The sequence below is a fragment of the Struthio camelus genome, chromosome 3 (assembly GCF_040807025.1).
Source record: "Struthio camelus isolate bStrCam1 chromosome 3, bStrCam1.hap1, whole genome shotgun sequence".
Classification (NCBI taxonomy): Eukaryota; Metazoa; Chordata; class Aves; order Struthioniformes; family Struthionidae; genus Struthio; species Struthio camelus.
In genome coordinates, this window is record NC_090944.1 from 8,797,336 (window position 1) to 8,821,649 (window position 24,314).

Here is a 24,314-nt window from a genome sequence, read left to right on the forward strand (position 1 = left end):
GGTGTTAGACCCCAGTTCAGCCTGTGCCTTCACACCATAGCCTATCCTCCCTCTCCCAATCCAGCACCACCCAGGCATGGTTACTGCAGCCAAGGTTACCCCCAGCCTTCACGTCTCCAACCAGCCCTTCCTTGTTTGTAAGTATGAGGTCCTCTCCTCATTGGCTCCTCTATCACCTGTATCAGGAAGTCCCTAAATCATCTGTGTGGCCCTTCCAAAGGCCTTGAACAAGCCTGACTCCCTTCCCCAACACCCTTTGCCTTTCAGTTACATATGGCTCCTGTCCCACCCAGCCCACTTAAGAGCAGAGAGCACACACAACCAGTACACCTGCTTAAAACCCAAGCTGAGCTTCTCCCAGTGGCAAGAGAGAGACACAAGAGGGACACAGGGAAGGGAGACCAGAACAAGGGGGACAGAGCACAGAACAGGACAGGACATCCTTGGGGGACGGGGCAAAGCACACTGCCCAGGCCCGGTCAAGGTTGAGTTCCTGGTGCAGATGGAGCCACCACAACTTCTGCAAATCTCAGAGGTGGCATGGCTGTGCTGGGCTGGGGAACCTGGTCCTCTGGCTCTGGGATGAGAGAGCTGAGGTGACGAGGTGTTATGGAAACAGTTTGACTGTAGGTTTCCGAGGAGCAGAGTCTCATGCACGTATTGCAGCAAAATTAATTATTTATTTAAATGACAGTACAGCATAGCAACAGCTCGAGTTGGTGCCTCCGGAGAGGCACCCCGAACAAAGCAATTCTGGGGTAATTATACCCTTTACAGTTTGATTTCCCTGCCTGTCAGTGAAGGTCTCCTCCAATCTTCTTTACTGAGTCTGTGGTCCCTCTCCTTCTGATTGGCGTCTCTCTTCTTCTGTCTGGTCTTGGCCTTCATCCCAGGCTGGTTGCTATGTCCTTGTTTCCCACAGTCTCTTATCTTCTTGAAGGTCAACCACAACCCAGGTGCATCCTATCTTGTCTCCAGCATTCTACTTTGTGACCTCATTAGCTAGTTTTGTATCTTTATTAGCTAGTTTGAATTGGTTGTACAGTTACATCCTCAGCAATGTTACATCATCAGCAATGTTTGTGAGTTCATTGACAGTTTGGCCTTGAGGCCTGCAGGCTTCATCTACTTTAGGCACTTATGCTAAGCAAGAGTCAGACTTATGCTGAACTGAAGCTAAGTCAGCTACAATTTCCTTCTCTAACACAGGGATGAGGCTGACATGATCACACCTGGCTGCCTTGGGACTGCAGAACAACCCCTTCTCCTCCACTGCCAGCACCTGGTGCTCACCAGGACAAGGAGGGAAGGATGCCGGCTGTGAAGCACAGAGGAAGAAAGCTCCTGGCTTCAGCAGGCCCAAGTATTGCCCTGGCTTTTTGGACACCACTGAGCAGCCTGGCACAGCGGGCACCACGTCCGCAGGAGGGGACCCTCGCGGGGTGAAACCTGCTGCTCTGAGGACAGCGCGCTCTCCTCGGGGTAGGGACACCGAGGAAAATGTTCATGGGAATGTCCTGGCTGGGGGTCCCAATGCAGCCCAGGACACAGGGCTGGCTTTCCCTCACCCTTTTTCTCCTGCTATCCTCTCACACATACTCTCAAACTTTTTTCTTCCCCACGCAACCATCCCCACTGCCTATTCTGTGCTTGGCCTTGGCCTGTCAGCGCTGAGGCACAGCTTGCGTGAGGGCTCCCCTTGCCCGGAGCAGACTCAAACTTGTCCCTGCCCCGCCCACAACTGTCAGCGGTCGGTGACACGGTGACTCCCGTGACACGGGACACCAGTGAAGTGTCACTGCAGTGTCGCATTTCCTTAGCACCAGCCCCCGCGCCTACCGCCCTCCCGCCCCGACCCCTCAGCGCGGCCACCCGTGAGGCAGCCGTTGCCGCAGCGCGCATGCGCGTTGGCGGCCCCTGCGTTGCCGGGCGACGTGCGTGCGCAGTGGCAGCGTGACCGCGTAACGCGGGGCCGCGTGAGCCGCGGCGCGGGATGGGGGGGAGAGACTGAGATGCGCATGCGCGGTGGCGGCGTTGCCATGCGACGGGGGCAGCGCTAACGGCGGCGCGGACGGGGAGGCGGCAGCGCGCATGCGCGGTGGCCGCGTTGCCGTGCGACGTGGGGCCGCATGAGCCGCGGTGAGGGCGCGGAGGCGGCGGCGCCATGGTGGCGGCGGCGGCGGCGGGACCTGGGCCCGGGCTCGGGCCCGGCCCTCAGCGCCCCCGGGCCCGAGGAGCGCATTGCGGCGCGTCGCCGCCGCATCGCTGCTCGCCTCGAGGCCAAGCGCCGGTGAGAAACTGGCGAACCGGGTCCCGGCCTGCCCCCCCCCACCCGCCATTCCCATCCTTGGTGCGGGACCTTCTACCTCCTCCTGGCTCCGGCTCGGGCCCTTCCGGAGCGCCACTGTGTCCAGGCCTCCCCCCAGAACCGGCAGCGGGCGGGAACTGACCCCCCCCACCCCATACTGGGGCCAGGGGCTGCCCCCTTTAACCGGCACCGGGTCCCAGACCCCCCCCGCCCGTACCGGCGCCCTGCTCACTCTGGCAAACCAATGCTGGGTCAAAAATGCATCCTGCCGAACCAGCCCTTCCCAAACTGGCGCCGGGGGCAGACCCCTCTCAGACCCACACCAGCCCCCCCAAACCGACGTGGGTGACCTCCTCCCTGTGACTGGCACCAGATCGGGGCCTCACCCTACAACCCCCACACTGGCACCCAGTCCTCAACCCCCGTCAGCCAGAACCGACACCCAGTCAGGGACCATCCACCCCAAACAGATACGAGGTCATTGACCTGCCACCCTCCTCTCCCCTTCCCCAAAACCTGTACTGGACTGAGGACCCCCACCCCGAACTAGTACTGGGTTGGGGACGACCCCACTTCAAACCAGTACTGGGTCAGGGACCTGCACATGCTAACCTTCACTGGATCTAGGACCTTCCCCCTGCTTCTGGCACTGGGTCAGAGACTGCCCTGAATCCAGAACCAGCACCAGGTCAGAGACATTCCCTGCTCCCTGACAGATGTCGCTGGGTGGCGGACCACCCTGCTTCCCAAACCAGCCCCAAGTCAAGGACATCTCCTGTCCCTGCTAAATGACCCCAGGACAGGGACCACCATGCTTCCTGAGCCACCATTAGGTCAGGGACCACCCCCCATCCTGAACCAGCACCAGCTTGAGGACATGCCCTGCCACATGGCACCAGATCAGGGACCACCTCCTATCCCAAACCAGTACCAGGCTAGAGACGCCTGCAGCCTGGACACAGACCTGGTCAGCGCTCCTCACTCGCTGCCAGACCAAGTCCGGGTTAATATCTTGTGCCTCAGGAGGGGCCTGTGGCCTCCCTTCCTGTGCCCAGCTACCCCTGTGATACCCCTGCCCCAGAATTTCCCCCTGCCAGTGACCCTCTGCCCTTTGGAACGAATTGGTACCAAGCCAGTAGCCTCCTGGATCAGGCCCCAGTCAGTGACATCCCCATCCTTCCCCAAACTGGGATCTGCCAGCAATGGAGCAAACCTTCCCCTAAATACAGGCTGAACTGGGATCCTTCCCTGAACTGTAGCTGTCCCCCCAGGCAGGGGGGGACAGAACCAGCAACAGGCAGTGCCTGCCACCCTCTCCTGAACCGAGGCTGGTTCAGGGGCTCCATCTTTCCCCAGCCCAGGCTTGGCACAGGCTTGGGGACCTCCCTAGGACAAGACCTCCTGGAGCAACTCCCCCTTCCTCCCTGCCAAACTGGGGCTGGGCAATGCCACCCCCTCCAGAGCCCATGCTAGTCTGACTGAGTCCTGGCCAGTACCACCAAACTGGGCCAGTAACCACCATCTCTAGCCCAAACTGGACTGAACCAGAACATGATATGTAGCATAGATGCCTGCTGACCCTACCCCCCCCAGGCTGAGCCTGGGTCAGTAACACCCTTCCCACCCTGAACAGGCTCGTTCTCCCAGAGCCTTCCTTTTAGGTTGGACTGTGGAATTAGAATGAGGTCAGTGCCACCCCCTCACCCAGCCCTGAAGTGGATCCAGAGACCCTGGCTGAGCCAAGCTCCCCCACAGTGACAAAAGGACTCCCTCAGATGCAACCTTTTCAGCCCCTGACCTCTTTCTCTGGGAAGCAAACCCTTGGGCTCAGACCCCCAGGGCTGTGCTGCAGGCACTAACCAGACCTAGGCTCTGCTTCAAGCTCCAGAAAGGGAGGGCCAGGACGAGTTTTCCCTCAGGCAGGTTGGTCCACACTTGCCTCCCTCCTTTCCACATCTTGGAGGGCCTCCTACCCTGGGGCTAGACCTGCTGGGGGAGGAGAGAGCAAAGTGTGTTTGGTGGAGCTTTTAACAGCATCACCTTTCCTTTTTACTTTGTGAAAAAAATGGGGCCCTCTCACCTTGCGAATAAGATCTGAGATCTGGCACCCAGGATCTGACATGAAACCCATGAGGTCAGATCTTTGCTCCAAACATTGCTATGGTGAACTCAACAGTCTGCGCTGGGATCCACACACAGAGCTGTGGGCCTTTCGGTGCTGGGAAGGTGATCTTGTGCCAAATGTTCTATCCCTTTCCCCTTTTGCTTCTCTCTGCCCAGGGAGGCCCTTGGAGAAGATACTGAGGCAAAGACAGCTGAGGAAGAGGAGGAGGAGGAGGAGAAGGAGCAGAGAAGAAGCCACAAGCAGATTGAGGAGAGCAGGCAGGTGCGGCAGTGAAATAGGAAAGTCCTCTCAGGTCCTTGGCCTGTAGACTTTTGACTTTGCTCTCCTTTTAGTTTAGTGTCACACAGCAGCGTTTATGTGGGAAGAAGCAGTGATACAAACTCTTCAGGACTGGATGGGTTGTGATTCTTGGGCAAGACTCCAAGGATGTAATTTCCCTCTAACAGTCTGCCCATCAATCAGAGGGATCTAGGACTGGTGGTGGCACATCCAAACCCAAATCCTGTCATGCTCAGCCCCATCCATGTTCGCAGGGAAAGAAAAACTAATTTGTGCTCTGAGCAAGGGACCATTTCTCTTGGTGCTGATGGCCCGCAGGGCTCTCCAGATGATGATCTGTGGGTGCATTGAGGTCCTTCCAGTGCACATCAAACCCTGCTGTAGCATGGGAAGAGGGGGCTGATGGGTCCACACAGGCACCTCGGTGTGGGGACAGGAACTGGACCCTGGCCAGGCAGGATGAAGACTGCTCCAGTATCCCTCCTTATGAAGCTCAGGCCTCCAAGTGAGAGATGTGTGCTATCTCCTTCACAGAGGCTGGCCAAGCTGCTCTTTGATGGCACACAGCTGGTGACAAATATCCAGGTGGCTGTTGACTCGAGGGAAACACAGAGGAGGGCAGAGGAGGCAGAGCTGAAGCTGCACAGGTAAGAGACTGTGCAGTGGGTCTGTGCTGCTGGGAAGGAGATGTCTGTACTGCTCCCTAAGCACCTTCTAGAATGGCCGTGTTGCACCATGGGACATCCCAGCTCTGGTTACCCAGGGACGCTTTGTTAAAACTTAAGAGTTAGGGCTACGATGAATTTATGTTCAAAGGCAAAATTCCAGGCACACAAGGAGTCTCCTCGTCCCAGCCTGCCATGTATTCTGGTCAGTTGACTCTTTACAGATGGTTACTGATCTCCTGCAGACCCATCACATCCTCAGCTCTAGAGTATGAGAAACATGCTGGGCTCTTAACTTCCCACCAGGAGGGCTTTATCCCATGCATTTGCAATTTCCTTGATCCAGAAGTGTAGGCACAGCTGCTCTCGCTTTTTGTTTGCCAGTGAGCTCTGCTGAGCTTGAGGGTCACAGAGGAGGTGGTGCTACGGGGCAAGGGGACATGCTACCTTGCGCTGAAAGGTATCTAAGTAAAAGAACCGTGCTCCAGCTGTAGTCCAATGCCGTGGCCCCTTGGTCGAGTGATCCAGTCAATCAGGGATGTGTCCTAATGCCCAGTGACGTGTGGTTTCACCTGGAATGAGCAGAAAAAGTTGAGGGTCCCGGACTGATTGTGTGCGTGATCCTGAGTGTCCCTGAAGTGACTGTCTGTGGGCTGAAGCACCTCAAATGAGTTAAGTGAATAACTTGGAGCCACTTTAGTAAGTCTTTCAAGAGAGGCTCTGAATTCATAGCAAAGAGCAAATCCATAGCTATGAAGAAGTCTATTTTGCCAAGACTGCTCGGAGAGGCTGCAAATTGCAGCATATCACGCACAAGGGTCACGGCCAGACCACTGCCTCTTAGGACCTTTTGTTTCCAGAAGTTGCCCTCCCGCAGTAGAGATAAGGGTAGTTATTAGCCATATCATGAGAATGTGCTGGGAGAGCCACACCAGGCTGTCCTGTGTGAGGAATGAGAATTTGAGGCTGTCCTGATTTGAGAAATGGGATATTAAGATGTTCACAGTGAGAGTGGTCCAATGCTGGGACAGGAGCCCATAATGCTGTGGCAACTTCTTCCTTGGAGATACTCAGAATTTGCCTGGACAAGGTGCTGCATAACCTGCTCTGATATTGAAGTTACTCCCACTGGGATTGGAAGAATTCCTGAGGCCATTCCAGCTTCAGTTATTCTCTGATCCTGTCCCTGTGGCTTCCTGTGCAAACCTGTCCTGCTTCACCAGAGAAGCGGAACTGTCTCCAAGGGACTGGCTTTTCCACTCCTGTCTCCAGGACTCAGTGAGTGTGGCTCTGTCAGGAAACACAAGAGTCCTCCCTCCTAGTTGCCTTTGGAGGGCAGTGTAGGAACAGTTTGTGGGAGCCCAGTTGTAGCAGGCTGCCTGTCCCTTGCTCAGATGGTTTCCCACTGGGAATCTTATTAAGGAACCAGGTGCTGTGCCCAGAAATTGGCCCCTAGAACAGGTCTGGGGGTGATAAGAGAGAAGGGTGTGCAGGAGCAGCCTGCTGCTGTGCCTGTGTGTGGCTAAACAGAGGCCATGCATGCTGAGTGTAGTCCCATCAGGTGTCTAACGCTGGGATTGAGGCTTGCACAGCTTGGCTCTGCCCCTCGGCAGCACAGAGCACAGCTCTCTCCTGCTCCCCATCTCCGTGCAGCAGACTGCCTTGGCCGGCAGCTCCCACCTTGTGCCCTGAGGCTGGGCCGTGGAGTAGGAGAGGGTTTGGGACTGTGCTGCTAAGATGAGTGCGTGCTAGGGAACGTCTTGCACCAACAGCAGGGTGATGTGGCAGTCCCTTGTCATCGCTCGACCTGATGGTCTAAACGCTTTTGCTCTTGCTTCACAGGAATGATCCTGCAGGGCCATATCTGCACTGGTACAGAGCGGCAGGACAGGACACAGCCCCTCTCCTGCCTTTGCTGGCACACTGAGAGTCTTGAGACTAATGAATTAGCTAATGAACTAGCAGCCTTGGATCTGCCGGTTCTGTCATCATTGCTCTGAGTGTGTGGAGCATCAGGGTGGACTGTGTAGCTGGGGTTGCAGAAAGCTTCTGCCCCATGGGTATCTTTATGCCACTTTGAATTCAAAGTGAGTTACGCAGGAAATTGCTCCTACGTGGTGCTGGATGTGACATGGGCCACCAAGCTGCGGCTGGAGCAGCTGAACTGCCCGATGCCCTCCCTGCCTCAGCTCCCATTTGCCTTGTGCTCCCTCCTGCCTGCAGGGTGGAGAGGCTGGAGAATGAAGCCAAGACTAATGCCTGCAAGTTTGAGGAAATCACCTCAAAATGGGAATTGGCTAAGAAGAAGACGATCCCGCAGGAGCTGTGGCAGCTGCTGAACCAGCAGCAGCAGCAGTGCACGATGGTCCTGGAGGAGAAGAACAAGCTCATCAGTGAACTGCAGCAGGTAGCGTAGGGGCCAAGCAGGGATGGCCAGGAGGGACTGGCATTTTCAAGCTCTGAAGGATGCTGTTCTAAAGCAGTGGTCTTCCCTCGGTCCAGCTCTGCAGCCCCTCAGTACCAAGCCCCAGGCAAGCAATGGTTCTTCTGTAAGGGTAACAGAAAAGTGCCTGGCTCAGAGCCCCCCCCCCCATCCACACTGCTAACCTCCCCTGTCAACAGACAGGGTGGCCACCTCCGACAGCCTTTTGGGATGGTTCATGAGTTGGGATCCATGTGTTGCCAGCCAGTGCAGGGATAGGTGCGTGTCCTGGTAGTAGCAAGGCGAACAAGGAGTTCTCAGGCTGCACAGTAACAAAACAGGGAACGAGCAGAGAGGAGGAACGTCTCTGTAGAGGGAAATAGGCTTCCCTGCAGCTTGTTCTTGATTCTCTGGCCCTTTGCCCTTATCATCTGCTGTACTTTGGGAAAGGCAGTGTCTGGGTGTTAGCCTCTCAATTAGCCTCTGAGGATTCCTGGCAAAATACTTCTCTGATTTCAGCATCTACTCTTCTCTTCCAGGAGCTGAAAAGCAAAGACGAGCAATATGTGCATGCTCTTAAGAAGCAGTCAGATGATATCCACCTCCTTTTGGAGAGAATGGAGGAGCAGATCAGGAACATGCTGAAAACCTATCGTCATGAACTCCTACAGATTGAGGTAGCCAGTTCATTTGTTGGAGGAAGAGTGCAGTGAGAAAACCTGCAGCCACTTCTCCATATCTGTCACAAAAAGGCCTCAGGCTCATTGCACTGGCTAGGCCGACTACTGTCCAGAGCAGTAGGATGTGAGGTGAATGAGGCTGAAATCAGGCAAAGCAAGAGCACTGAGTGGTGCTGAGTGCTAGGAGTCAGCCTGCATGATGCTGGAGCCTTTCTGGTGAACGACTGTGTAAGTGAAGAGCAAGTCAGTAGCATGTGAAAGCTCTTGCTGCTTGATGGCTGGTTGTTCACCTCTCTAAAAGCTGTAAGAGAACACTGTGGTTGTTTGGCCTGACTTTCTGCAGAGCACAGGCCAGAAGGTCCCACTACCCAGGCCAGGCCTGCATTTGTTGCTGAGCAAGGGCATCTCTCCCTCTTAATGTAATGTCTTCCCAGGTGAAATCAAGTGGCTGTCTGATCAAGTTCCTCTGCTAATCATGGAAGAATGATTGTCAGTGAACTTGAAGAACTACCAGCCACCCAGAGCATCTATCTCGGCTCTGGGTGGCTGGTAGTAGTGATCCCATTGGGCTCGCAGTGTGAGGTCTCTACTGGTGGGGTCCTGGGACGGAGGTCAGGCCAGTGTGTGTTCAGCGGACAGCAGCAGCAGTCTGGAGCCAATCATCTCCTGAAGGCTGCTGGCCCAGAGTGCTGCAGGGCTAGCGAAGAGGGGAAGCAGGACCTTGTGATGCTGAAGGGCTCCGTTTCCTTTACAGAGAGCTTTTGAGCTAGAACGGCAAGAACTGCTGGACGACAATAGGAAGAAATGGGAGGCAGGCATTCAGGCCCACAACGCACAGGAGGTAAAGTGCCCCTGAGGTTTATAAAGGCTGCCAGGAGCAGCGCTCTCCAGCGCTGGGCTGCCTCCAAAGACACTATGTGCTAAAAGGCAGCTGGTTCCTCAGGGACGTGCGGGGCAGAAGGACAGGTTTGCAGCCTGCTCTGCCTGGGAATTGTCTGCGCATGGCTTTGCTTTAGGCTGGCCAAGGACTTGTGGTCATGGGGGAAAACTGTTACTGCTGATGGATAGGACTCTTCTTGTGCCCATAGCTGGAAGACCTGGCTGCCCGTATGAAAAAGGTGGAAGAGTTTGAGAAGCAGCTGAATCAGCTGCAGGTGCAGGGTATGGAGGAGTATAACAGCATGAAGAGCCAGCTGGAGAATAACGTGCAGGTACAGAAAGGGCTGGTGTGTGCCATGTGGGAGGGCAGTGGAGCAGACCCTCTGGGCTTTTTGGTGTATAGCTGGCTGTGGAGAGCAACTAGCTAGTAGGAGAGCTGCGACTGGTATCTGGCCACCTTGACTCTTCAATAGGCGCAGTCCAGCCCCATGTCAACAGGAGCTGTTGTTCTCTCCTTCCTATGGGCCCCACACATCATCATCTGTCTGCCTTTGGCTCCCAGAGGTCTGTAACACATGAGCTGTGGCTCTAAGACGCATGAAGCACCTGGGAAGGTTGTGGGGTTTGCCACTTCTGGTGTCATCATTGATAAGTTGAACAGTAAATATGGCTATCTTGAGACCAGGCCACGTCAGACCAACCTTATTTCCTCCTTTGTCAGGGTCTTTGGCCTAGGAGATGTGAGCTTTTTCCTCTGATGTCTAGCCAGGAACCCATGACTTCTCTAACACCTGTGGTCTCCGCTTGGTGTTAGTTTTTGTGAGCTTGCCCTTACTCAGCTAGTCAGGCATGCAGTGGAAGAGCACAGCCCTTGCACACCACCAGCTGAACAAGCATGGGGGGACATGCTACCCTGCAGCTGAGAGGCAAACCTTGTAGCTGTGGCTGTCCTAGATATGGATGCCTTTTAACCCACTGCGCTCTCTGCAAGTAACCTTGTGAACAAAGCAGTGCATCTGTGGCTTTCTGCAGTCCTGCTAGTCAGCTGGGCTACAGCTCCCATGTCTTTCCTAGGCTGTCAGACTTGGTTTCCCCAGTATTATTTAGACTTCACAGCTCAGTGGAGGGCCCTGCTGCAGCTGACACCTTTCTTGCAAGTTGTCACGTGTTGTTTGTCAAGGCCTGCGTGGCAGAAATGGGACATGTTACATCTGGACTTCAGTAAGGCCCCCTGATATTTCCCATGTGATGTCCTCAGAGGAAAACCTGGGAAATACGGGCTAGAGACAATCTGTAGAAGGTAAAGCGTGTGTGAAGTGTAACTGTCAACAGGTACCTGTCAAACTGGACGGGCAAGTCCAGCGGGACAATTTCTTCATCTTTACATTGATAACCTGGAGGGTAGTACAGAGCATGTAACATTCACAAATTGCTCTAAGCCTGGGGAAGGGAGGCGGCAGCGCTTTTGGAGATCAAGGTTCACAAGCAGAAATGTGGTGCTCTTGCAAAAATGCACCTGCCGTCTTCAACTGTAGTTGTGGGAGTGTTTAACGTAAGACTGGGGAGGCAATTATTCCTTTCTACTTTGTACCTATGTCCGGGCTTGCAGCCCACTAGAGGAGATGGGAGAGAGTCTAGGACAGACCAAAGGGAGTTGAGACAAATGACCCATAAGAAAAGGTTGGGAGTCTGAGGCTGTTTAGACGAGGGAAGTGATTTCTGTGGGGAGGTGATACGTCTTCAAATGCGTACGTATGTTTTATAATAAAGGAGGAGAATGGTCTCTTCTCTGTGTCCATTACAGATGCAAGAAAAAATCATGGGTTTGAATTTTGGCAGAGAAATTTAAATCGGCATTCAGATTTAGGTTTGAGATGTTGATATTTCAAGCAAGGAAAACATGGAGATGGCAAGGGCTTGCTGAACATTGGATACAGTGACTGTGCCATGCTCTTTGGTGCAGGGTTTTAGGGATAACTTAAATCAACTTCTTACCCAGGTGGGACTGTTTCTGGATGTCTTTCCAGGTTGCCTCTGCACACGTAGAGACATACGTGCTCTCTTGTAAGTAGAGCTACCTAGGGTAGCTCTAAATTAGCTAACTCAGGTACCAGCATCCTTCCTGTTCTCTAGGCTGCAGCTCAGGACTGCCACCAGAGATCCCACTGGGCAGAGAACAAGGCTTCCCCGGCCTCAGCCCACGGAGATGAAGGGCCGAGTCTCTTTCTTGTGCAGATTGTTGTGACCTTTCTCTGCCCATCTGAGCCTGTAGGTGATGGTTTAATATGGGACTACGCAGCAGCTTAATTCAAAACACTTTCTATTATGGAAGAAGTCTTTATAAACCTCACCAGTAAAGCACTGCATTGTAAGATTTTCAGTATCAGATTTCTGCACTACCTCCTCTCGCACGCAGGAGACACTTGTACTAGTGAATTAAACCATGTCAGGCCTGGACACTACCACTCACCCATGCACAAGGGCATGCTGCCTGTCAGGTGTGTGCCTGACACACGTCGATGTTCCCCCCTGCAGTTGTTTACAAATGGCCTTTAGGGCGGTCAGAGAGCAGTGGTTATAGGTAGGGTGTGATGTCTCTCAGCCCAAAGGAGCAGCTCCAGGAGACTGGAGGAATCAGCACTGGAAGTGCCTCTTCCTTTCCATTGGCTATCAAGAGAACAGGGTGCTGAGGAGCTGAGAGAGACCTCTCCATTGCGGCTGTTGGAGTAAAGAGGGAACCTACTACCTTTTTTCTGTTCTCCAGACTATACAGTGAGACAGTGCCGTCGCAAATGCTGCAGTGCTAAAGGCCCTGGTTTCCATAAGACTTGGAGTTTACTCCTCCTGTGTGTCTGCTCCTCCAGCTTCCCAAATAATTTCTGAGCCTCTTGGCTAGTTCCAGCTCAGACTGGTAGGAGGGTAGAGGTCTCAGGTCCAAGCAGTTCCTAAAAGCATCATGAAAATCAGCAGATAGATTGAGGAGAGAGGCCCAAATTAGTGCCCCAGTGCTGGAGAGCTGAGTGCAATTTCAGTCCTTTCTCCATTCCCAGGACATGGCCAGGCACCATGCATTCATGGACAACCAGCACCTCCATCCCTCACCTCAGCTTCAAAGCATGCCACATGGCCAGCCAGGCAGGCTGAAGAGAAATATGCATGGGAAGAGGGGATTTGGGGACGCAGGATCAGTAGGCTCCAGGCTTCAGTGCATATCGTGCTCATGGCATGTCTTGTTTTCATGTTGTTTGGAATGCCAGACCCTGGAGAGGCAGCTCCAGAAGGTGAAAGCCATCTATCAGCTGAACCAGGAGAAGCTGGAGTACAACCTGCAGGTGCTCAAAAAGCAGGATGAGGAGAACACCATCATCAAATCCCAGCAGAAGAGGAAGCTCAACCGGTAAAAAACAGTCCCTGGAAGATGGGCTCTGCCTTACCTGCTCTCACCTTCCATATGCCATGTTTTTTGGAATCCATTATCTAGCACAGGCCAACAGACCTTGTCCCAACCCATCCCTGGGCAGGAACAGGGGTTAGCCTGAAGCAGGGCCATCACCAGGACAGCTTGGATGAGGGTGGTCAGAAAGTTGGACAGGGTGGCAATGGCCAGACTGTGCCAATTGGGTTAGGGACCATGCTCAGGCCTTGGTGCAGGGTAGTCGCTAGTAGGTAGGTAGCCCCAAGTCCCAAAGCCTTCATACAAGCTGGATATGCGCAGAGAGCCTTCTTCAGAGATTCCTAGTCTTGCTCTCCCCTCCCAGGCTTCATGATGTGCTCAATAACCTGAGAAGAAAACTGTCCAAACAAGAGAAGCAGCTCAGGGAGGAGAACCAGAGCCTGGCAGCTGACTATGAGCGCATCGTGGGGCAGTGCAAGGAGCTGCAGAGAATGATGAGGTGAGGTGTGTGTGGAGGCCTGGCCATTCACCCACCATGAGACTTGGCTGCAGGTCTCAGAGCAGCTGAGCAAGGCACTGAGGGAAGCTGCCTCGTTGCTGAGCCTCCTTCCACGGGCTGTCTCCCTTCTGCACAGGCATTTTGCTTTCAGCGACACTGAGAAGTTCGTGGAGGTCTGGCTCATGAACGAGGAGGAAGCCAAAAGGCTGATACGGAGAGCCTTTGATGCAGATCGCATCATTCACACCCAGCAGCTGGGGCTGCCCTGGGAAGAGCCTCGTTACTGGTTCCTGAACAATGTCGGCCCCCTCAAGCATTACAAGGCAAAGAGGACGGCCATGAAACTCGCCACAGAGATGCTGACAGGTGGGACACCCAGCCTCGGTTCCCTTGTTGCCCCTGTGGCACTGGAAGACCCTCCCATCCCCTCTGACAGCCCCATCTGTCACTCCTTTCTTTGCCATTGCTTGGAGGAGGAGGCTGAGGCACAGACAGATTAAGGGGCTATTGTCAGCGCTCAGCAGAGACTTTACCACGCTGGTCAGAGAGCCCTTTCTAGACCTGGGTAAATCCCCCTTCTCTAGAGCTCAGCATCGCTTTGGAAGGTAACCAAGAAGGAAAAGGACTGGGCCTCACTGTCTGCGCTGCAGGGAAGGCCAGGGCCCTGGCTCTGTCTGTGGCCCCTCTGTGTCTGTCTTTGCAAGAACTCAGGGCTGACGTTAATACAGTGCTTGTCAGGGAGGAAGAGGGTATAACAGGCAGGAACATGGGGTCCTGTTCAAGGCTTGTGGCAGTAAATACGATGCTGATGGAGAGTAGTTTCAATAGAAACCAGTGAAGCCAAAGTCTGGAGTCTGCACTCCATCCCAAGGGTTCTGCTGTGGGATCTTACCAACTACTTAAGTCCAGACAGGAGCTGGCCTGTGTCCCGCTCTGAGCTGGCTCCTGCCGAGCCATCTTCGAGATCTGTACTTGGCCCAGTGCTCCCAGTTCCAGAAGAGCCAGCCCAGAGTCAGCTCACATCCTTGGACCTCTGTGAGGCTTTGTAGGTCTCAGGGCACAACTGTGATTCCCCTCGTGACTCCTCCAGTGATGTGACTCATGCCAGCATGGGGAGCACAGTCAGAGCACAAAGACCTTTTGCTCGCCATTCTTTCTCTGCGTTTCAGAGGGCCGTTGTGGGGGACAGGAGGAGGAAGAGGGAGAGAAGGGGAAGGAAGAAATGGCCTGTGGAGAAGGAGGAAGAGAGAACCCAGAAGATGCTGAGGATAGGGTCACACCTCTGCAAAATGTCTCCAGGAAGACTATCAAGAGGATCCTGGAGCTCGTGAGCGATGAGTCGGTGCGTGACAGGTGTAGCATATGCCTTGATCAGGAAGGGCAGGCCGAGAGCAGGCATAGCTGTGCCCTGGCTGCTCCAGCTCATGTTGCTGATCTCTTTTGATCCCCAGATCTTGGGGTAAAGGCTTGAGAGCCCAAATCCACCTGTGAATTCACTGTGCGCACCTGGATTTCACTGGAAAAGAGGTGCCTAACTACATCTGTGCATGGTGGAGGGCTGCATGCTCCCCTGGCCAGAATAAGCACAGGCCAGCAAAACTGCCACATCTGGTGGTCCAGGCTGTGTGCCCCTTCTCCGGAGACGTTCACGGGCTTCAGATCAGGAGTTCCTTATGGCCATTGCTGTGCTGATGAACTAATGAGCGCCAGGCCCTTCTCTGCCCTTGCAGCTCTTGTTCAGCAAGAGGCAATGAGGTTGGGACCGTCTTCCCTGCTTGCTCCTGCTGGGTGCCTATTCCAGAACCTCCTGGCTGGGGAGGAACATCCTTATGCTGCCCAGCCTCTGCCGCCCTTCCCAGCTCTGCCTGCAGCTGCAGGATGGCTGCTCTGGCTTCCTGGCTGTTTCTCTGCCTGTTGGCTGTGCTGGGGCTGGGTTCTGGGCACAGATGGAGACACTCACTATTTCTCTGTTCCCTTTTCTCTGCATATCACCCAAGGGATTCCTCATTGAGAGCAAGCTGCTGAGGCTTCTGCAACCACTGGGGAAGCATGAGCGCACCCTCGTGAAGCTTGACTCCATCTTTAACGTGAGTTGGGGGTTGGCCCATTAACGGCTGCAGGGAAGCATTTCCTGTGGCAAGGCTGGGGATCGTGTGGGAAAGCCGTGTATGTAGGACACAGCGTCCCAAAAATGGCCCAAGAAAATGGTTGCATTTCAGGAGAGACAGATATATATAGGTAGGAAAAATCAGGGGCCCAAAGGGTGGGAGCTGGCTGGCCAGGCAGCTGTTCTTCTGGGCTGCAGAGACCTGTAAGTATTGGGAGGTAGGAAGGCAAGTGTCACACACAGAGCCACAGAGTAGTCATTATGATATGAGATAAATGTAGTAATCATGGGGTTTTGCTCTGCACTGGTCAGGCCACTGCTGGGAAATTGCCTCCAGGTTTGGTCCCTGTCCCCTGGAAGGTGGGCAACAACCAGAAGAGTCCAGAAAGGGCTGGGGAGCATGACCTGCCAGGAAAGGCTGAAAGGAACAAGACTTGCTTCATCTAGACGAGACAGGAATGGCCTTTGAAGAGGCAAAGGGCTGTTGCACAAGGAGAGGGAGTCACGTCTGCCTTGTGTCCATGTGGACAGGACAAGGAGGCATAGGATTGAGCTGCCCAAGGAATGTTCAGCTGGGCTGTTGAGGAGGCTTTGTGGAAGTGAGGGGAGAGGAGCACTGTGGGAAAGTGCTCTGAACTGGCCAGATACCTCTCAGCCCGAGCCAATACTGCTGATGATTTGGACGATGTGTCCAGCCTGTTCTCAGACACTGAGATTTGTACTCTTCCATCCACAGATACCCCCATCCCACACAAACCACTTCTTACTAACTGCTCCTGCACAGGTCTCGCGTAGCCATTGCCCTGTGCTGCGGTCAGCAGAAGAGGTAGAGATGGCTGTCAGCTCCTCAGGGCCTCCCACAGGAGCCTTGGCAAAATTCCCAGCATCTGGGACTTAAAGCTGAATCAAACTCCTTCACCAAGTGTAGTCAAGCAGCATCCCTCTGTCTCTGCAGAATGACCTCCTCTTCCACAGAGGCACAGCTTCTTCTCCTGGGAAATGCTGTTCATTTAGCTCCCGCTCTCGTGATGTCTCTGAGGGACTCTAACCTGGCTCCTCTGCTCCCCAGGTCCTCGGGATTGACAGTGAAGATGACCTGTACCAGCTGGTGGATTTCTTCCTGAAGTACAAAGCCCAGGAGGTGGCTGTCAGCCAGGTGGAACAGACAGGGACAGCGGTGAGGAAAGCCTGGCAGAGCAGGGGGACCAGGGAAGGGGGAGCAGAACATCTCCTGAACATCCAGGGAAGACAGCGCGGGATAGCCCAGCTCAGCAGACCTGAAGCATCTCTCTGTGACTAGACAAGGGAGGTGAAGAGTACCAGGCCTGGGCACTGCCCTTTGGCCACCCACCAGGGACACTGCCCACCAGGACTGGTGTGGGGGGTCCAAACCAAGGCACCCAGCCCCAACCCATCCCTACACAGGGACAGGGGTTAGCTTGGGGATAGGGCCATCCCCAGGACAGTTTGGATGAGCCCTGGTCACGAGGGGAGAATTGAACAGCCTGGCCAGGGCCTGCCTGGCCGGGGGTTCAGGGCAGGGAAGAGCCCTGGTACAGGGTCGCAGCCTAGTGGAGACGGAGATGGACTGATCACAGTAGGGAGTTTGAATGAGACCACAATGTCTGGAGAGTGAGTTTTTACCCAAAGGGATTTAGCCAGGCTATGCCAGTTGACCTCCAAATCAGAGAATATCTGGCCCATTTTATTGCTGGTGCAGACACAGGCTAAGGCAGGAATGAGGCCAGTGGGTTGTAAATCTGCTTCTGCCATAGACAAATGGGGCCTCCTGTATATTCTTTTTTGCCTGCGCTCTCTAAGTTTGTGAGAAAATGAGGCTGCAGGTGGCTGGGAGCTCCCAGGGGGATGCGGCGCTGTGGGGAGGAGGAAACAGCGCGAAGGGCGCAGAGCCCATCTTGCTGGCCTGCCTTCCAGAGCCAGGCTGCCCCTCACGGCCAGGAGGGCCCAGCCAGTGCGGATGCCGCAGATCTGGCTGCGGACACAGCAGATGATGGATCCAGTTCCCAGAGGACTGAGCTGACATCCCCTCGGAGCTCCCTGGACTCCCTTCCGTCCGCGTCCGTCCACGCTGATGACATCCTAAAGATCCTCAAAGCATTTGTGCGGGATTTTGACAAGCTGAGGTGAGACGATGAGCAGGGGCGCTTTGGCAGGGACAGAGCAGTGCTGGGAGGGAGCCAGGCAGGGCTGGGAGCATGGAGGGGGCAGAGGTCTGTGGGGATGTGTGCAGGAATGGGGGAGACTGTATTGCCCTGGCTGGAGCCACAGCTGCCCCTGCCTGCTCTGCAAGCTGACAGAGGGGTATGGAGGGTCCTGCCAGGGTAGGGGTTGCTCCTGGTGCAGGTCAGCTCTGAGGGGAAGTGCTGGGGTGAGGGATGGCTGGGAACAACCGGGCAGGAGGTGAACAGCAGCCCAGAGGGAAGAAGCAGACCCCCGAGACAAGCAGGAGCCAGTGGCACTCACAACAGCTGTGGGGTTGTGCTCATTCGTGTGATGATGGTGATAGTGCTCAGTGCAGCTGAGGGGTCCAGGGCTGCTGCTCACCCACGTAGAGCTGAACCCGGAGCTCCAGAGCTTTTCTCTCTGTCCCTCAGGGGGAAGGACAATTCAGCAAAGGATTTGCTACAGGGACGGGACAGCACCAAGGATGGGGAGTACTGGGACGCTCTGGCACATGCTATCCCCGAGTCAAAGCTGAAGCTTTGGGATGCGCTGATGGTGGCACTGGAGAAATATCAGTGAGTGCCTGGTAGCCCTGCTGGGGGCAGGGCAGGCTGACAGCTTGGCTGGGGGAGCCTCACCGGTGCTGGCACAGGCTGATCCTGCAGGCCTTGCAGGGAGAGCGGGCTGCCAAACCCAGCTGCCCACGTGGGAAGGAGCTCGGCAGGACTTTCGCAATGTCCCCACGGTGGCTGACAGGCGCTGAGCCTGGAGCAGCTAGGCACAGCACCCAGGGCTAGCTGGGGGTGCTGCCAGGCCAGCCTGGCAGGAGAGCAGCACTGGTGTGTGGGGCTGGTGCTGGGATCGTGCTGGGGACCAGCCGAGGGACGCACAACACCGGTGACAATGAGGTGGCCTACTCACTCTGCTCCTCCCTGGGGAGTGGCTCTGCAGGCTGTGTCAAGACCCCAGAGACCCTGCCAGCAGTTCCCTGTCTGCCCCTGGGGCCAAGGCTTTGCTGTTCCCTGTTGTCAGAGCATCCTTTTTGCACAGCAACATCCTTGCGCAGAGGGCCAATCTGATCACCGAAGTAGCTGTCCTGCAGCAGCAGAACTCGGAGCTGTGCCTGCTCCTGGATCAGTATGTCAACTCCAAGGTGAGTAGAGCTTCCTCTTGCCCCTGCACCCTCGAGACCTTGGTGCTCTGGCTGAGCATATGACTGTCCGGACTAGCTTTGAGTGCAGACTGGAGCTCGCGTCCTGCTGGCAGTATGCTCAGTGCAGAGGATGCTCGGAGCTAGGGACTGGGCGTGCAGGAAGGGAAGCAAGAGTGTCCTGAGCCCATAGGACCCACAGAGCTAGACCAGGTCCAGTTGCACAGCCTGACAAAAGGTGAGGGCTGGCACATCCACTGGCTATGCATGTACCAGCGTGGACACAAAAGGCAGGGCTGGCCATTCACCAGATGGCCGTAGGGATGGCCCTTTCCCAGTGCCCCTGCCCAGAGATGGGTTGGCCTCGGTGCTGTCCCAGTGTGGACAACCAGAGGGCAGTGCCCAGCCCTTGCTGTAATATTTATTAGCATAGACAGAGCTGAGGAGTGCTCTGGCTTTTTAGCTAGGACTTTGGAGGATCCCTGCCCTCTCCCCAGGGGACCTGAAAACCCAAGAGTGAACATTCACAGGGTCCTGGTGTGCCCTGCAAGATGCTGCCAGTGCTACCAGGGCAGTAGCAGACCACCCAACCTGGGCACGCTTGGTGCCACGTGTCTGCTGGGGCATTAACTGGTGCATTAACTGGTGCTGGGGCATTAACTGGTGCTGGTGTCTAACCCTGCCACAGGGCATGCACTGGGGGACCAGGAAAGAGGGCAGATGAACCCCGGGCCATGTCCTCGGGCTGCTCCCAGCTGTCCCCGCCGCACGTGCTCCGGTGGAGCTCACAGATGTTGGGGCTACTCCCCGGAGCCCAGTGCTGTCAGGCTCAGGGTGTCTCCTCCCACAGGTGAACAGCGAGCTGCTCTCCCCTCCCACGGAGTGGATGGACCTGAAGCCGCATGGCCCCAAGGAAGCGCAGTGAGCACCTGGGACCAGGGCACGGCTTTTCTCTGCCCCCAGCCAAGGCTGTGTCTGGAGCTGGTGCTGCCTGGCAGGAGCCAATACACCTCTTCCGAACCTGGGCTGCAGGCATGTGTGTGATCTCCAAGGAGGGTTCCTCTCCCCTCTGAAGATGCTGGTGGGTCACAGCTGAGCACTCCCCCGATCCTGGGGACTCACAGCACTGTGGGAAAGTGCTTCCCTGCTCCTGTCTCAAAGCCATATGGTCTGTGTCCTCCCCTCCCTGCCCCTTCCCTCCGTGGAGCCAAAGCCAGGCAAGAGCCGTCATCTCCAGCCAGGGGCTGTGTGGGCTTGCTGACAGCAGGTTGCAGCCACCGCCAGCTCTGTAGACCCTTCCCAGCTCTGTCGGCTCACCTGAGCCCACCAAGCAGTAGCCACCACCCCTGCGCAATGCTGTACTCCACACTACCCTGCTCACAGCCTCCCCCCATCAGCCTGACAGCATCCTCCTGGGAGCCCCAGTCCACCCCTCTCCCTTACAGAGAAGCCTGATGTCTTCACCTTCTGCAGCTCTTTTTATTCAAGATCGCAGGTTGGCTGTTGGAAATTGTCAAGGAAATTGCAGCAGTCGCATATAACCAGTGCAGGATCCACTAGCCCACCTCCTGTCACAGCCTTCGAGCTATGCTAAAGGGCTCAGTCTGGGCCCTTTTCCTCTGGTTCCCCTGACCACTGTGCCCTGAGCGTGGGCAGGCAGCATTGCTGCCCCGTGCCCAGACACCAGCTTGCTTACCGCATGGTGAATCTTCCCCCAGATACGGGGCTGCCACTGACTTGAGGCAGAGCCGCTTCACCTGCCCTCCTCTGCTACTTCTTGCAAGGAGTCTCATTCCCTCCTTCCCCCATGCTGTCTTCTCTCCTGCTCTGCTCCTCACGTGCGGTATGCTCAGCCCAGATTGGACTGTGTGTGTGTGTGTGTGTGTAGCCAGGCTGGGAGCGAGTCCCTGAGCATTGGTGTGCGTGGCTGTGGCACGCTGGTGGTCCCGCAGAGCGCCCCATGCATGTTTCTCCATCCCAGGCTTTCCTGGGCGCAGCAGGGACCCAGCACCATCCCAGCCCTGGCTTGCTCGCAGACAGCAGGGATGTGGCACCATCCCGTTCTGCTGATGGGGGGAGAGGGGGGAGCAGGATCAGAGCAGCCCATGGTAGTGAGGAAAGAGAGCCAGGGAGCACCCTGGGGCCAGTCTGAGACCAGCTCCTCCATGGCCAGGGCCCCTTGCCAGCACTTCCCTGGGGTTGGGGCAGGGCCTGTGTGAAACTAGCTCCTTCCCCCTCCCCAAATCTCTCAAACCAGCATCTCTCCCTGCCCCTTCAATGAGAGCCAGGGCCTCATTGGTGAGTCAGTACAGCTGAGGGACCCTTCCAACAAGGCTGAGACAGGATCTGGCTCCCTGGCCCCCTTCAGTGTCTTGATCCTGTGGTCCAGCAGCTGAGACTGGAGACAATTCCTCAGCGTCACTCTTGGCCTGAGCCCAGCATCATGGCATTTGGGACCAGCAGCCTCCTAAAACCAGCTCCAAGAGCCCCAAAGCTAGTGAGTGAGGGTCTTGCACCCCTGAAGCCAAGAACAGGTGGGTCTTTGACAGCTTAGCTCTGCAGCGAGCTGAGAAAGGAGCCTACTTCCTCCCCAGTGCACAAAGCGAGAAGTGCCCCAGCCCCAGTCAATAGCCATCAGCACAAAATAAACCAGCAGGCCACTGTGAGAGCGCACAGCGCCAGGGGACGTAGCTGCCTGCAAGCCCCCCGGCGGTCCCACCACCACGGCCAAACTCGGTGGCCTGGGAGATGTCTGCGAAGCTGTAAGCCTCCCTGCCAGCCCTGGAGAAGGGGGACCTCAAGATACCTCGAACCTGCCAGTGTTGGCGGCTGCTGGGGCACGGTGGCTTGGATCCCCCTGGTGGGATCGGCCCCTTCAATGGGGGCCGTGGCAGCGCTGGCACAGAGGGCAGGCCATGGGGCTGCTCCGTGCCTTGTCCCTGCTGCTGCCCTGGTCCAACTCTTCCCTCTTAAACAGGAGACTTGAGACCTGATGCAGAGTGTTTTGATGTTTATTGACTGAGCAACACCTGTAAGAACCTAAGAATGCCTAAGTGGGCTAGTCAGCACATCGCTTTTAAGAGTGGTATTAATTCACAACTATGTCACTGTAAAGAAATCTTATAAATCACGCCCAAGCACTGTCAAGCTACAATCCCGTTGCCTTCCCCTCGGCCCTTCGTACCCATGTGCAGGTCTCTCCCTCCTTCCTCCATGCTCCCACACCAGCTCCTCCAGGCATAGCCCTGACGGGGAGCCCCCCGGCATCGCGGGGGGCTTGGGCCACAGGTCACCATCACCGCTACCTGTAGGCATCCCTGCTCCTGCCATCGGAGACCTCACCCTCCTTTGCTCTTTACCTGATTGTATATGTTATTCCCCACTTTTTCTTGTCCTGAAACCGCCTTTTGCAGCGCCCGCACCGCCTTTTCTCCCCTCAGTCTCTCCCAAATGACCAGTGCACCCTCAGTTACTTTTCCCTCATTGGTCCCAGTTCTACATCCATACCTAAGTTGGGAGTTTCTGACACTGGGCACTTTAGGTCCAAAATGATATTACTTAGGCAGTTACCTGGACGAAGACAGCCTTGCATCCCGTGATGCCCTTCTGATGCTCTGGTTACACTTCATGTGCGTTATAGGCTCTGTAGCCGGAATTATCTTGCTTTACCCTTGACTCCCCTACCTACCTCTGGCTAAGCACAAGCAGTTTCTCGTCCTGGGCACAGCCTGCCTGCGTACCAGAGCAGCAGAATAACACCACCTTTGCTCACCGGTATCTGTGCCCTTGAATAGCTGTCATCCCCCTCCTGGTTCCCATGAGAGGCCGGAGCCAGCTTTAGGGCCTGCTGCGGGGTTGCTCCCTGCTCTGTCCCCGCTCGCTGTTATATCCCTGCTGGAAAGCACCCACTTGAAGGCACGTTTTGAGGGATGTGAGACCCCCCCCCCCCACCAGCCCAGGCATCCCGCAGCAGCCAGCTGAGCAGCGCTGCCAGCCCCGGCCAGGGACACAGCGCGGCCTTGGGATCGGAGCCATCCCCTGTGTCTTCAAGATTAAACCTGGGAGAGAGTCCGCAAAGCAGAAACGCAAACACGGAGGAGGCGGGAGGCAGGGAAAGGTGGGAGCCGGGGACAGGCACCCTGTCTGGGACGGGGAAGAGCAGGCACCACCGGGCGCTGGAAAACACCCGTCTGCGGGGCTGAGCAGAGACCGGGTGCTGAGACACATCCCCCGTGCTCCTCCTCCGGATCTCCATCTCCCGGAGTCAGGAGATGTCCCGGGAGGCCCCTTCCCGACTGAAGGGACCAGCAGGCCACCAGCTCTCCCAATTGCAGAGGGAGGCGAGACAGTGGGTTTTAGCAGTCCCAAACACACGGGGAGGCATGAGAAGAAAGCTAAACCCACAACCCCGACGCCGTGCACAGGCACGGGACAAACGGGGGGGAGAGGGGGGACAGTTCAGCTGACCTGGGAAGATGCCCCCCAACAGCAGCAGGAAAAAAAAAGGGCTGGGGAGGGGGGCAAAGCTGCATTGGAGCAGGCTCAACGGCTGAGGGCGGGCAGCGGAGTGAGGGACCTCCCCCCCAGCCCTGCCTCCCCCAAACCGAGCAGGGGCGCAGGACCCCCCACCCCGCCACTCTGCGCCAGCCCCCCTCGGTCCCGGGCTGCTGCCAGTGCCCCCCCCGCCGCGCCCCGCACCGCCTGCTGCAGCGGAGGGGCCGCTGCAAGGGCTGCCACCCACCAACGTAGGACCCCCGACCCCGGGGTGCTCGGCGCTGCACATCCCCCCCCGACCCTGCGCCGGGCAGGCGGCCACAGGGTGAGCCGGGAGCCGGGCACCGGGGCTGTGCCGGGGTCCCGGGAAAGGGGTCTGCTCCGGGGTCCGGGCACCGGGGCTGTGTCGGGGTCCCGGGAAAGGGGTCTGCTCCGGGGTCCGGGCACCGGGGCTGTGTCGGGGTCCCGGGAAAGGGGTCTGCTCCGGGGTCCGGGCACCGGGGCTGTGTCGGGGTCCCGGGAAAGGGGTCTGCTCCGGGATCCGGGCACCGGGGCTGTGTCGGGGTCCCGGGAAAGGGGTCTACTCCGGGGTCCGGGCACCGGGGCTGTGTCGGGGTCCCGGGAAAGGGGTCTGCTCCGGGATCCGGGCACCGGGGCTGTACCGGGGTCCCGGGAAAGGGGTCTGCTCCGGGGTCCGGGCACCGGGGCTGTACCGGGGTCCCGGGAAAGGGGTCTGCTCCGGGGTCCGGGCACCGGGGCTGTGTCGGGGTCCCGGGAAAGGGGTCTGCTCCGGGGTCCGGGCACCGGGGCTGTGTCGGGGTCCCGGGGAAAGGGGTCTGCTCCGGGGTCCGGGCACCGGGGCTGTGTCGGGGTCCCGGGAAAGGGGTCTGCTCCGGGCACCGGGGCTGTGTCGGGGTCCCGGGAAAGGGGTCTGCTCCGGGATCCGGGCACCGGGGCTGTGCCGGGGTCCCGGGAAAGGGGTCTGCTCCGGGATCCGGGCACCGGGGCTGTGCGGGGTCCCGGGAAAGGGGTCTGCTCCGGGGTCCGGGCACCGGGGGTGTGTCGGGGTCCCGGGAAAGAGGTCTGCTCCGGGATCCGGGCACCGGGGCTGTGTCGGGGTCCCGGGAA

The 24,314-nt window shown here is 56.8% G+C and overlaps 1 protein-coding gene across 1 annotated transcript; it reads left to right on the forward strand.

Moving 5' to 3' along the window:
* The first annotated feature begins 2,103 nt into the window (after positions 1-2,103).
* On the forward strand, positions 2,104-22,465 carry DRC1 (dynein regulatory complex subunit 1). Its single transcript, XM_068936723.1, has 17 exons — positions 2,104-2,290; positions 4,589-4,694; positions 5,247-5,359; positions 7,601-7,784; positions 8,339-8,476; positions 9,234-9,320; positions 9,568-9,690; positions 12,616-12,755; positions 13,117-13,251; positions 13,388-13,617; positions 14,421-14,593; positions 15,249-15,338; positions 16,428-16,535; positions 17,294-17,502; positions 17,974-18,117; positions 18,593-18,695; positions 19,543-22,465. The coding sequence occupies exons 1-17, from the start codon at positions 2,130-2,132 to the stop codon at positions 19,615-19,617; spliced, it is 2,319 nt and encodes a 772-aa protein (XP_068792824.1). The 5' UTR covers positions 2,104-2,129; the 3' UTR covers positions 19,618-22,465.
* The last annotated feature ends 1,849 nt before the right edge of the window (positions 22,466-24,314 follow it).

Excerpts from the sequence above, each read along its gene's own strand:
- DRC1 (XM_068936723.1), top strand. The coding sequence starts at position 2,130 with ATGAGCCGCGGTGAGGGCGCGGAGGCGGCGGCGCCATGGTGGCGGCGG. Across the intron at positions 9,321-9,567 it reads AGGCCCACAACGCACAGGAG|CTGGAAGACCTGGCTGCCCG; the intron begins GTAAAGTGCCCC and ends TTGTGCCCATAG. Across the intron at positions 18,118-18,592 it reads GTGGCACTGGAGAAATATCA|CAACATCCTTGCGCAGAGGG; the intron begins GTGAGTGCCTGG and ends CTTTTTGCACAG.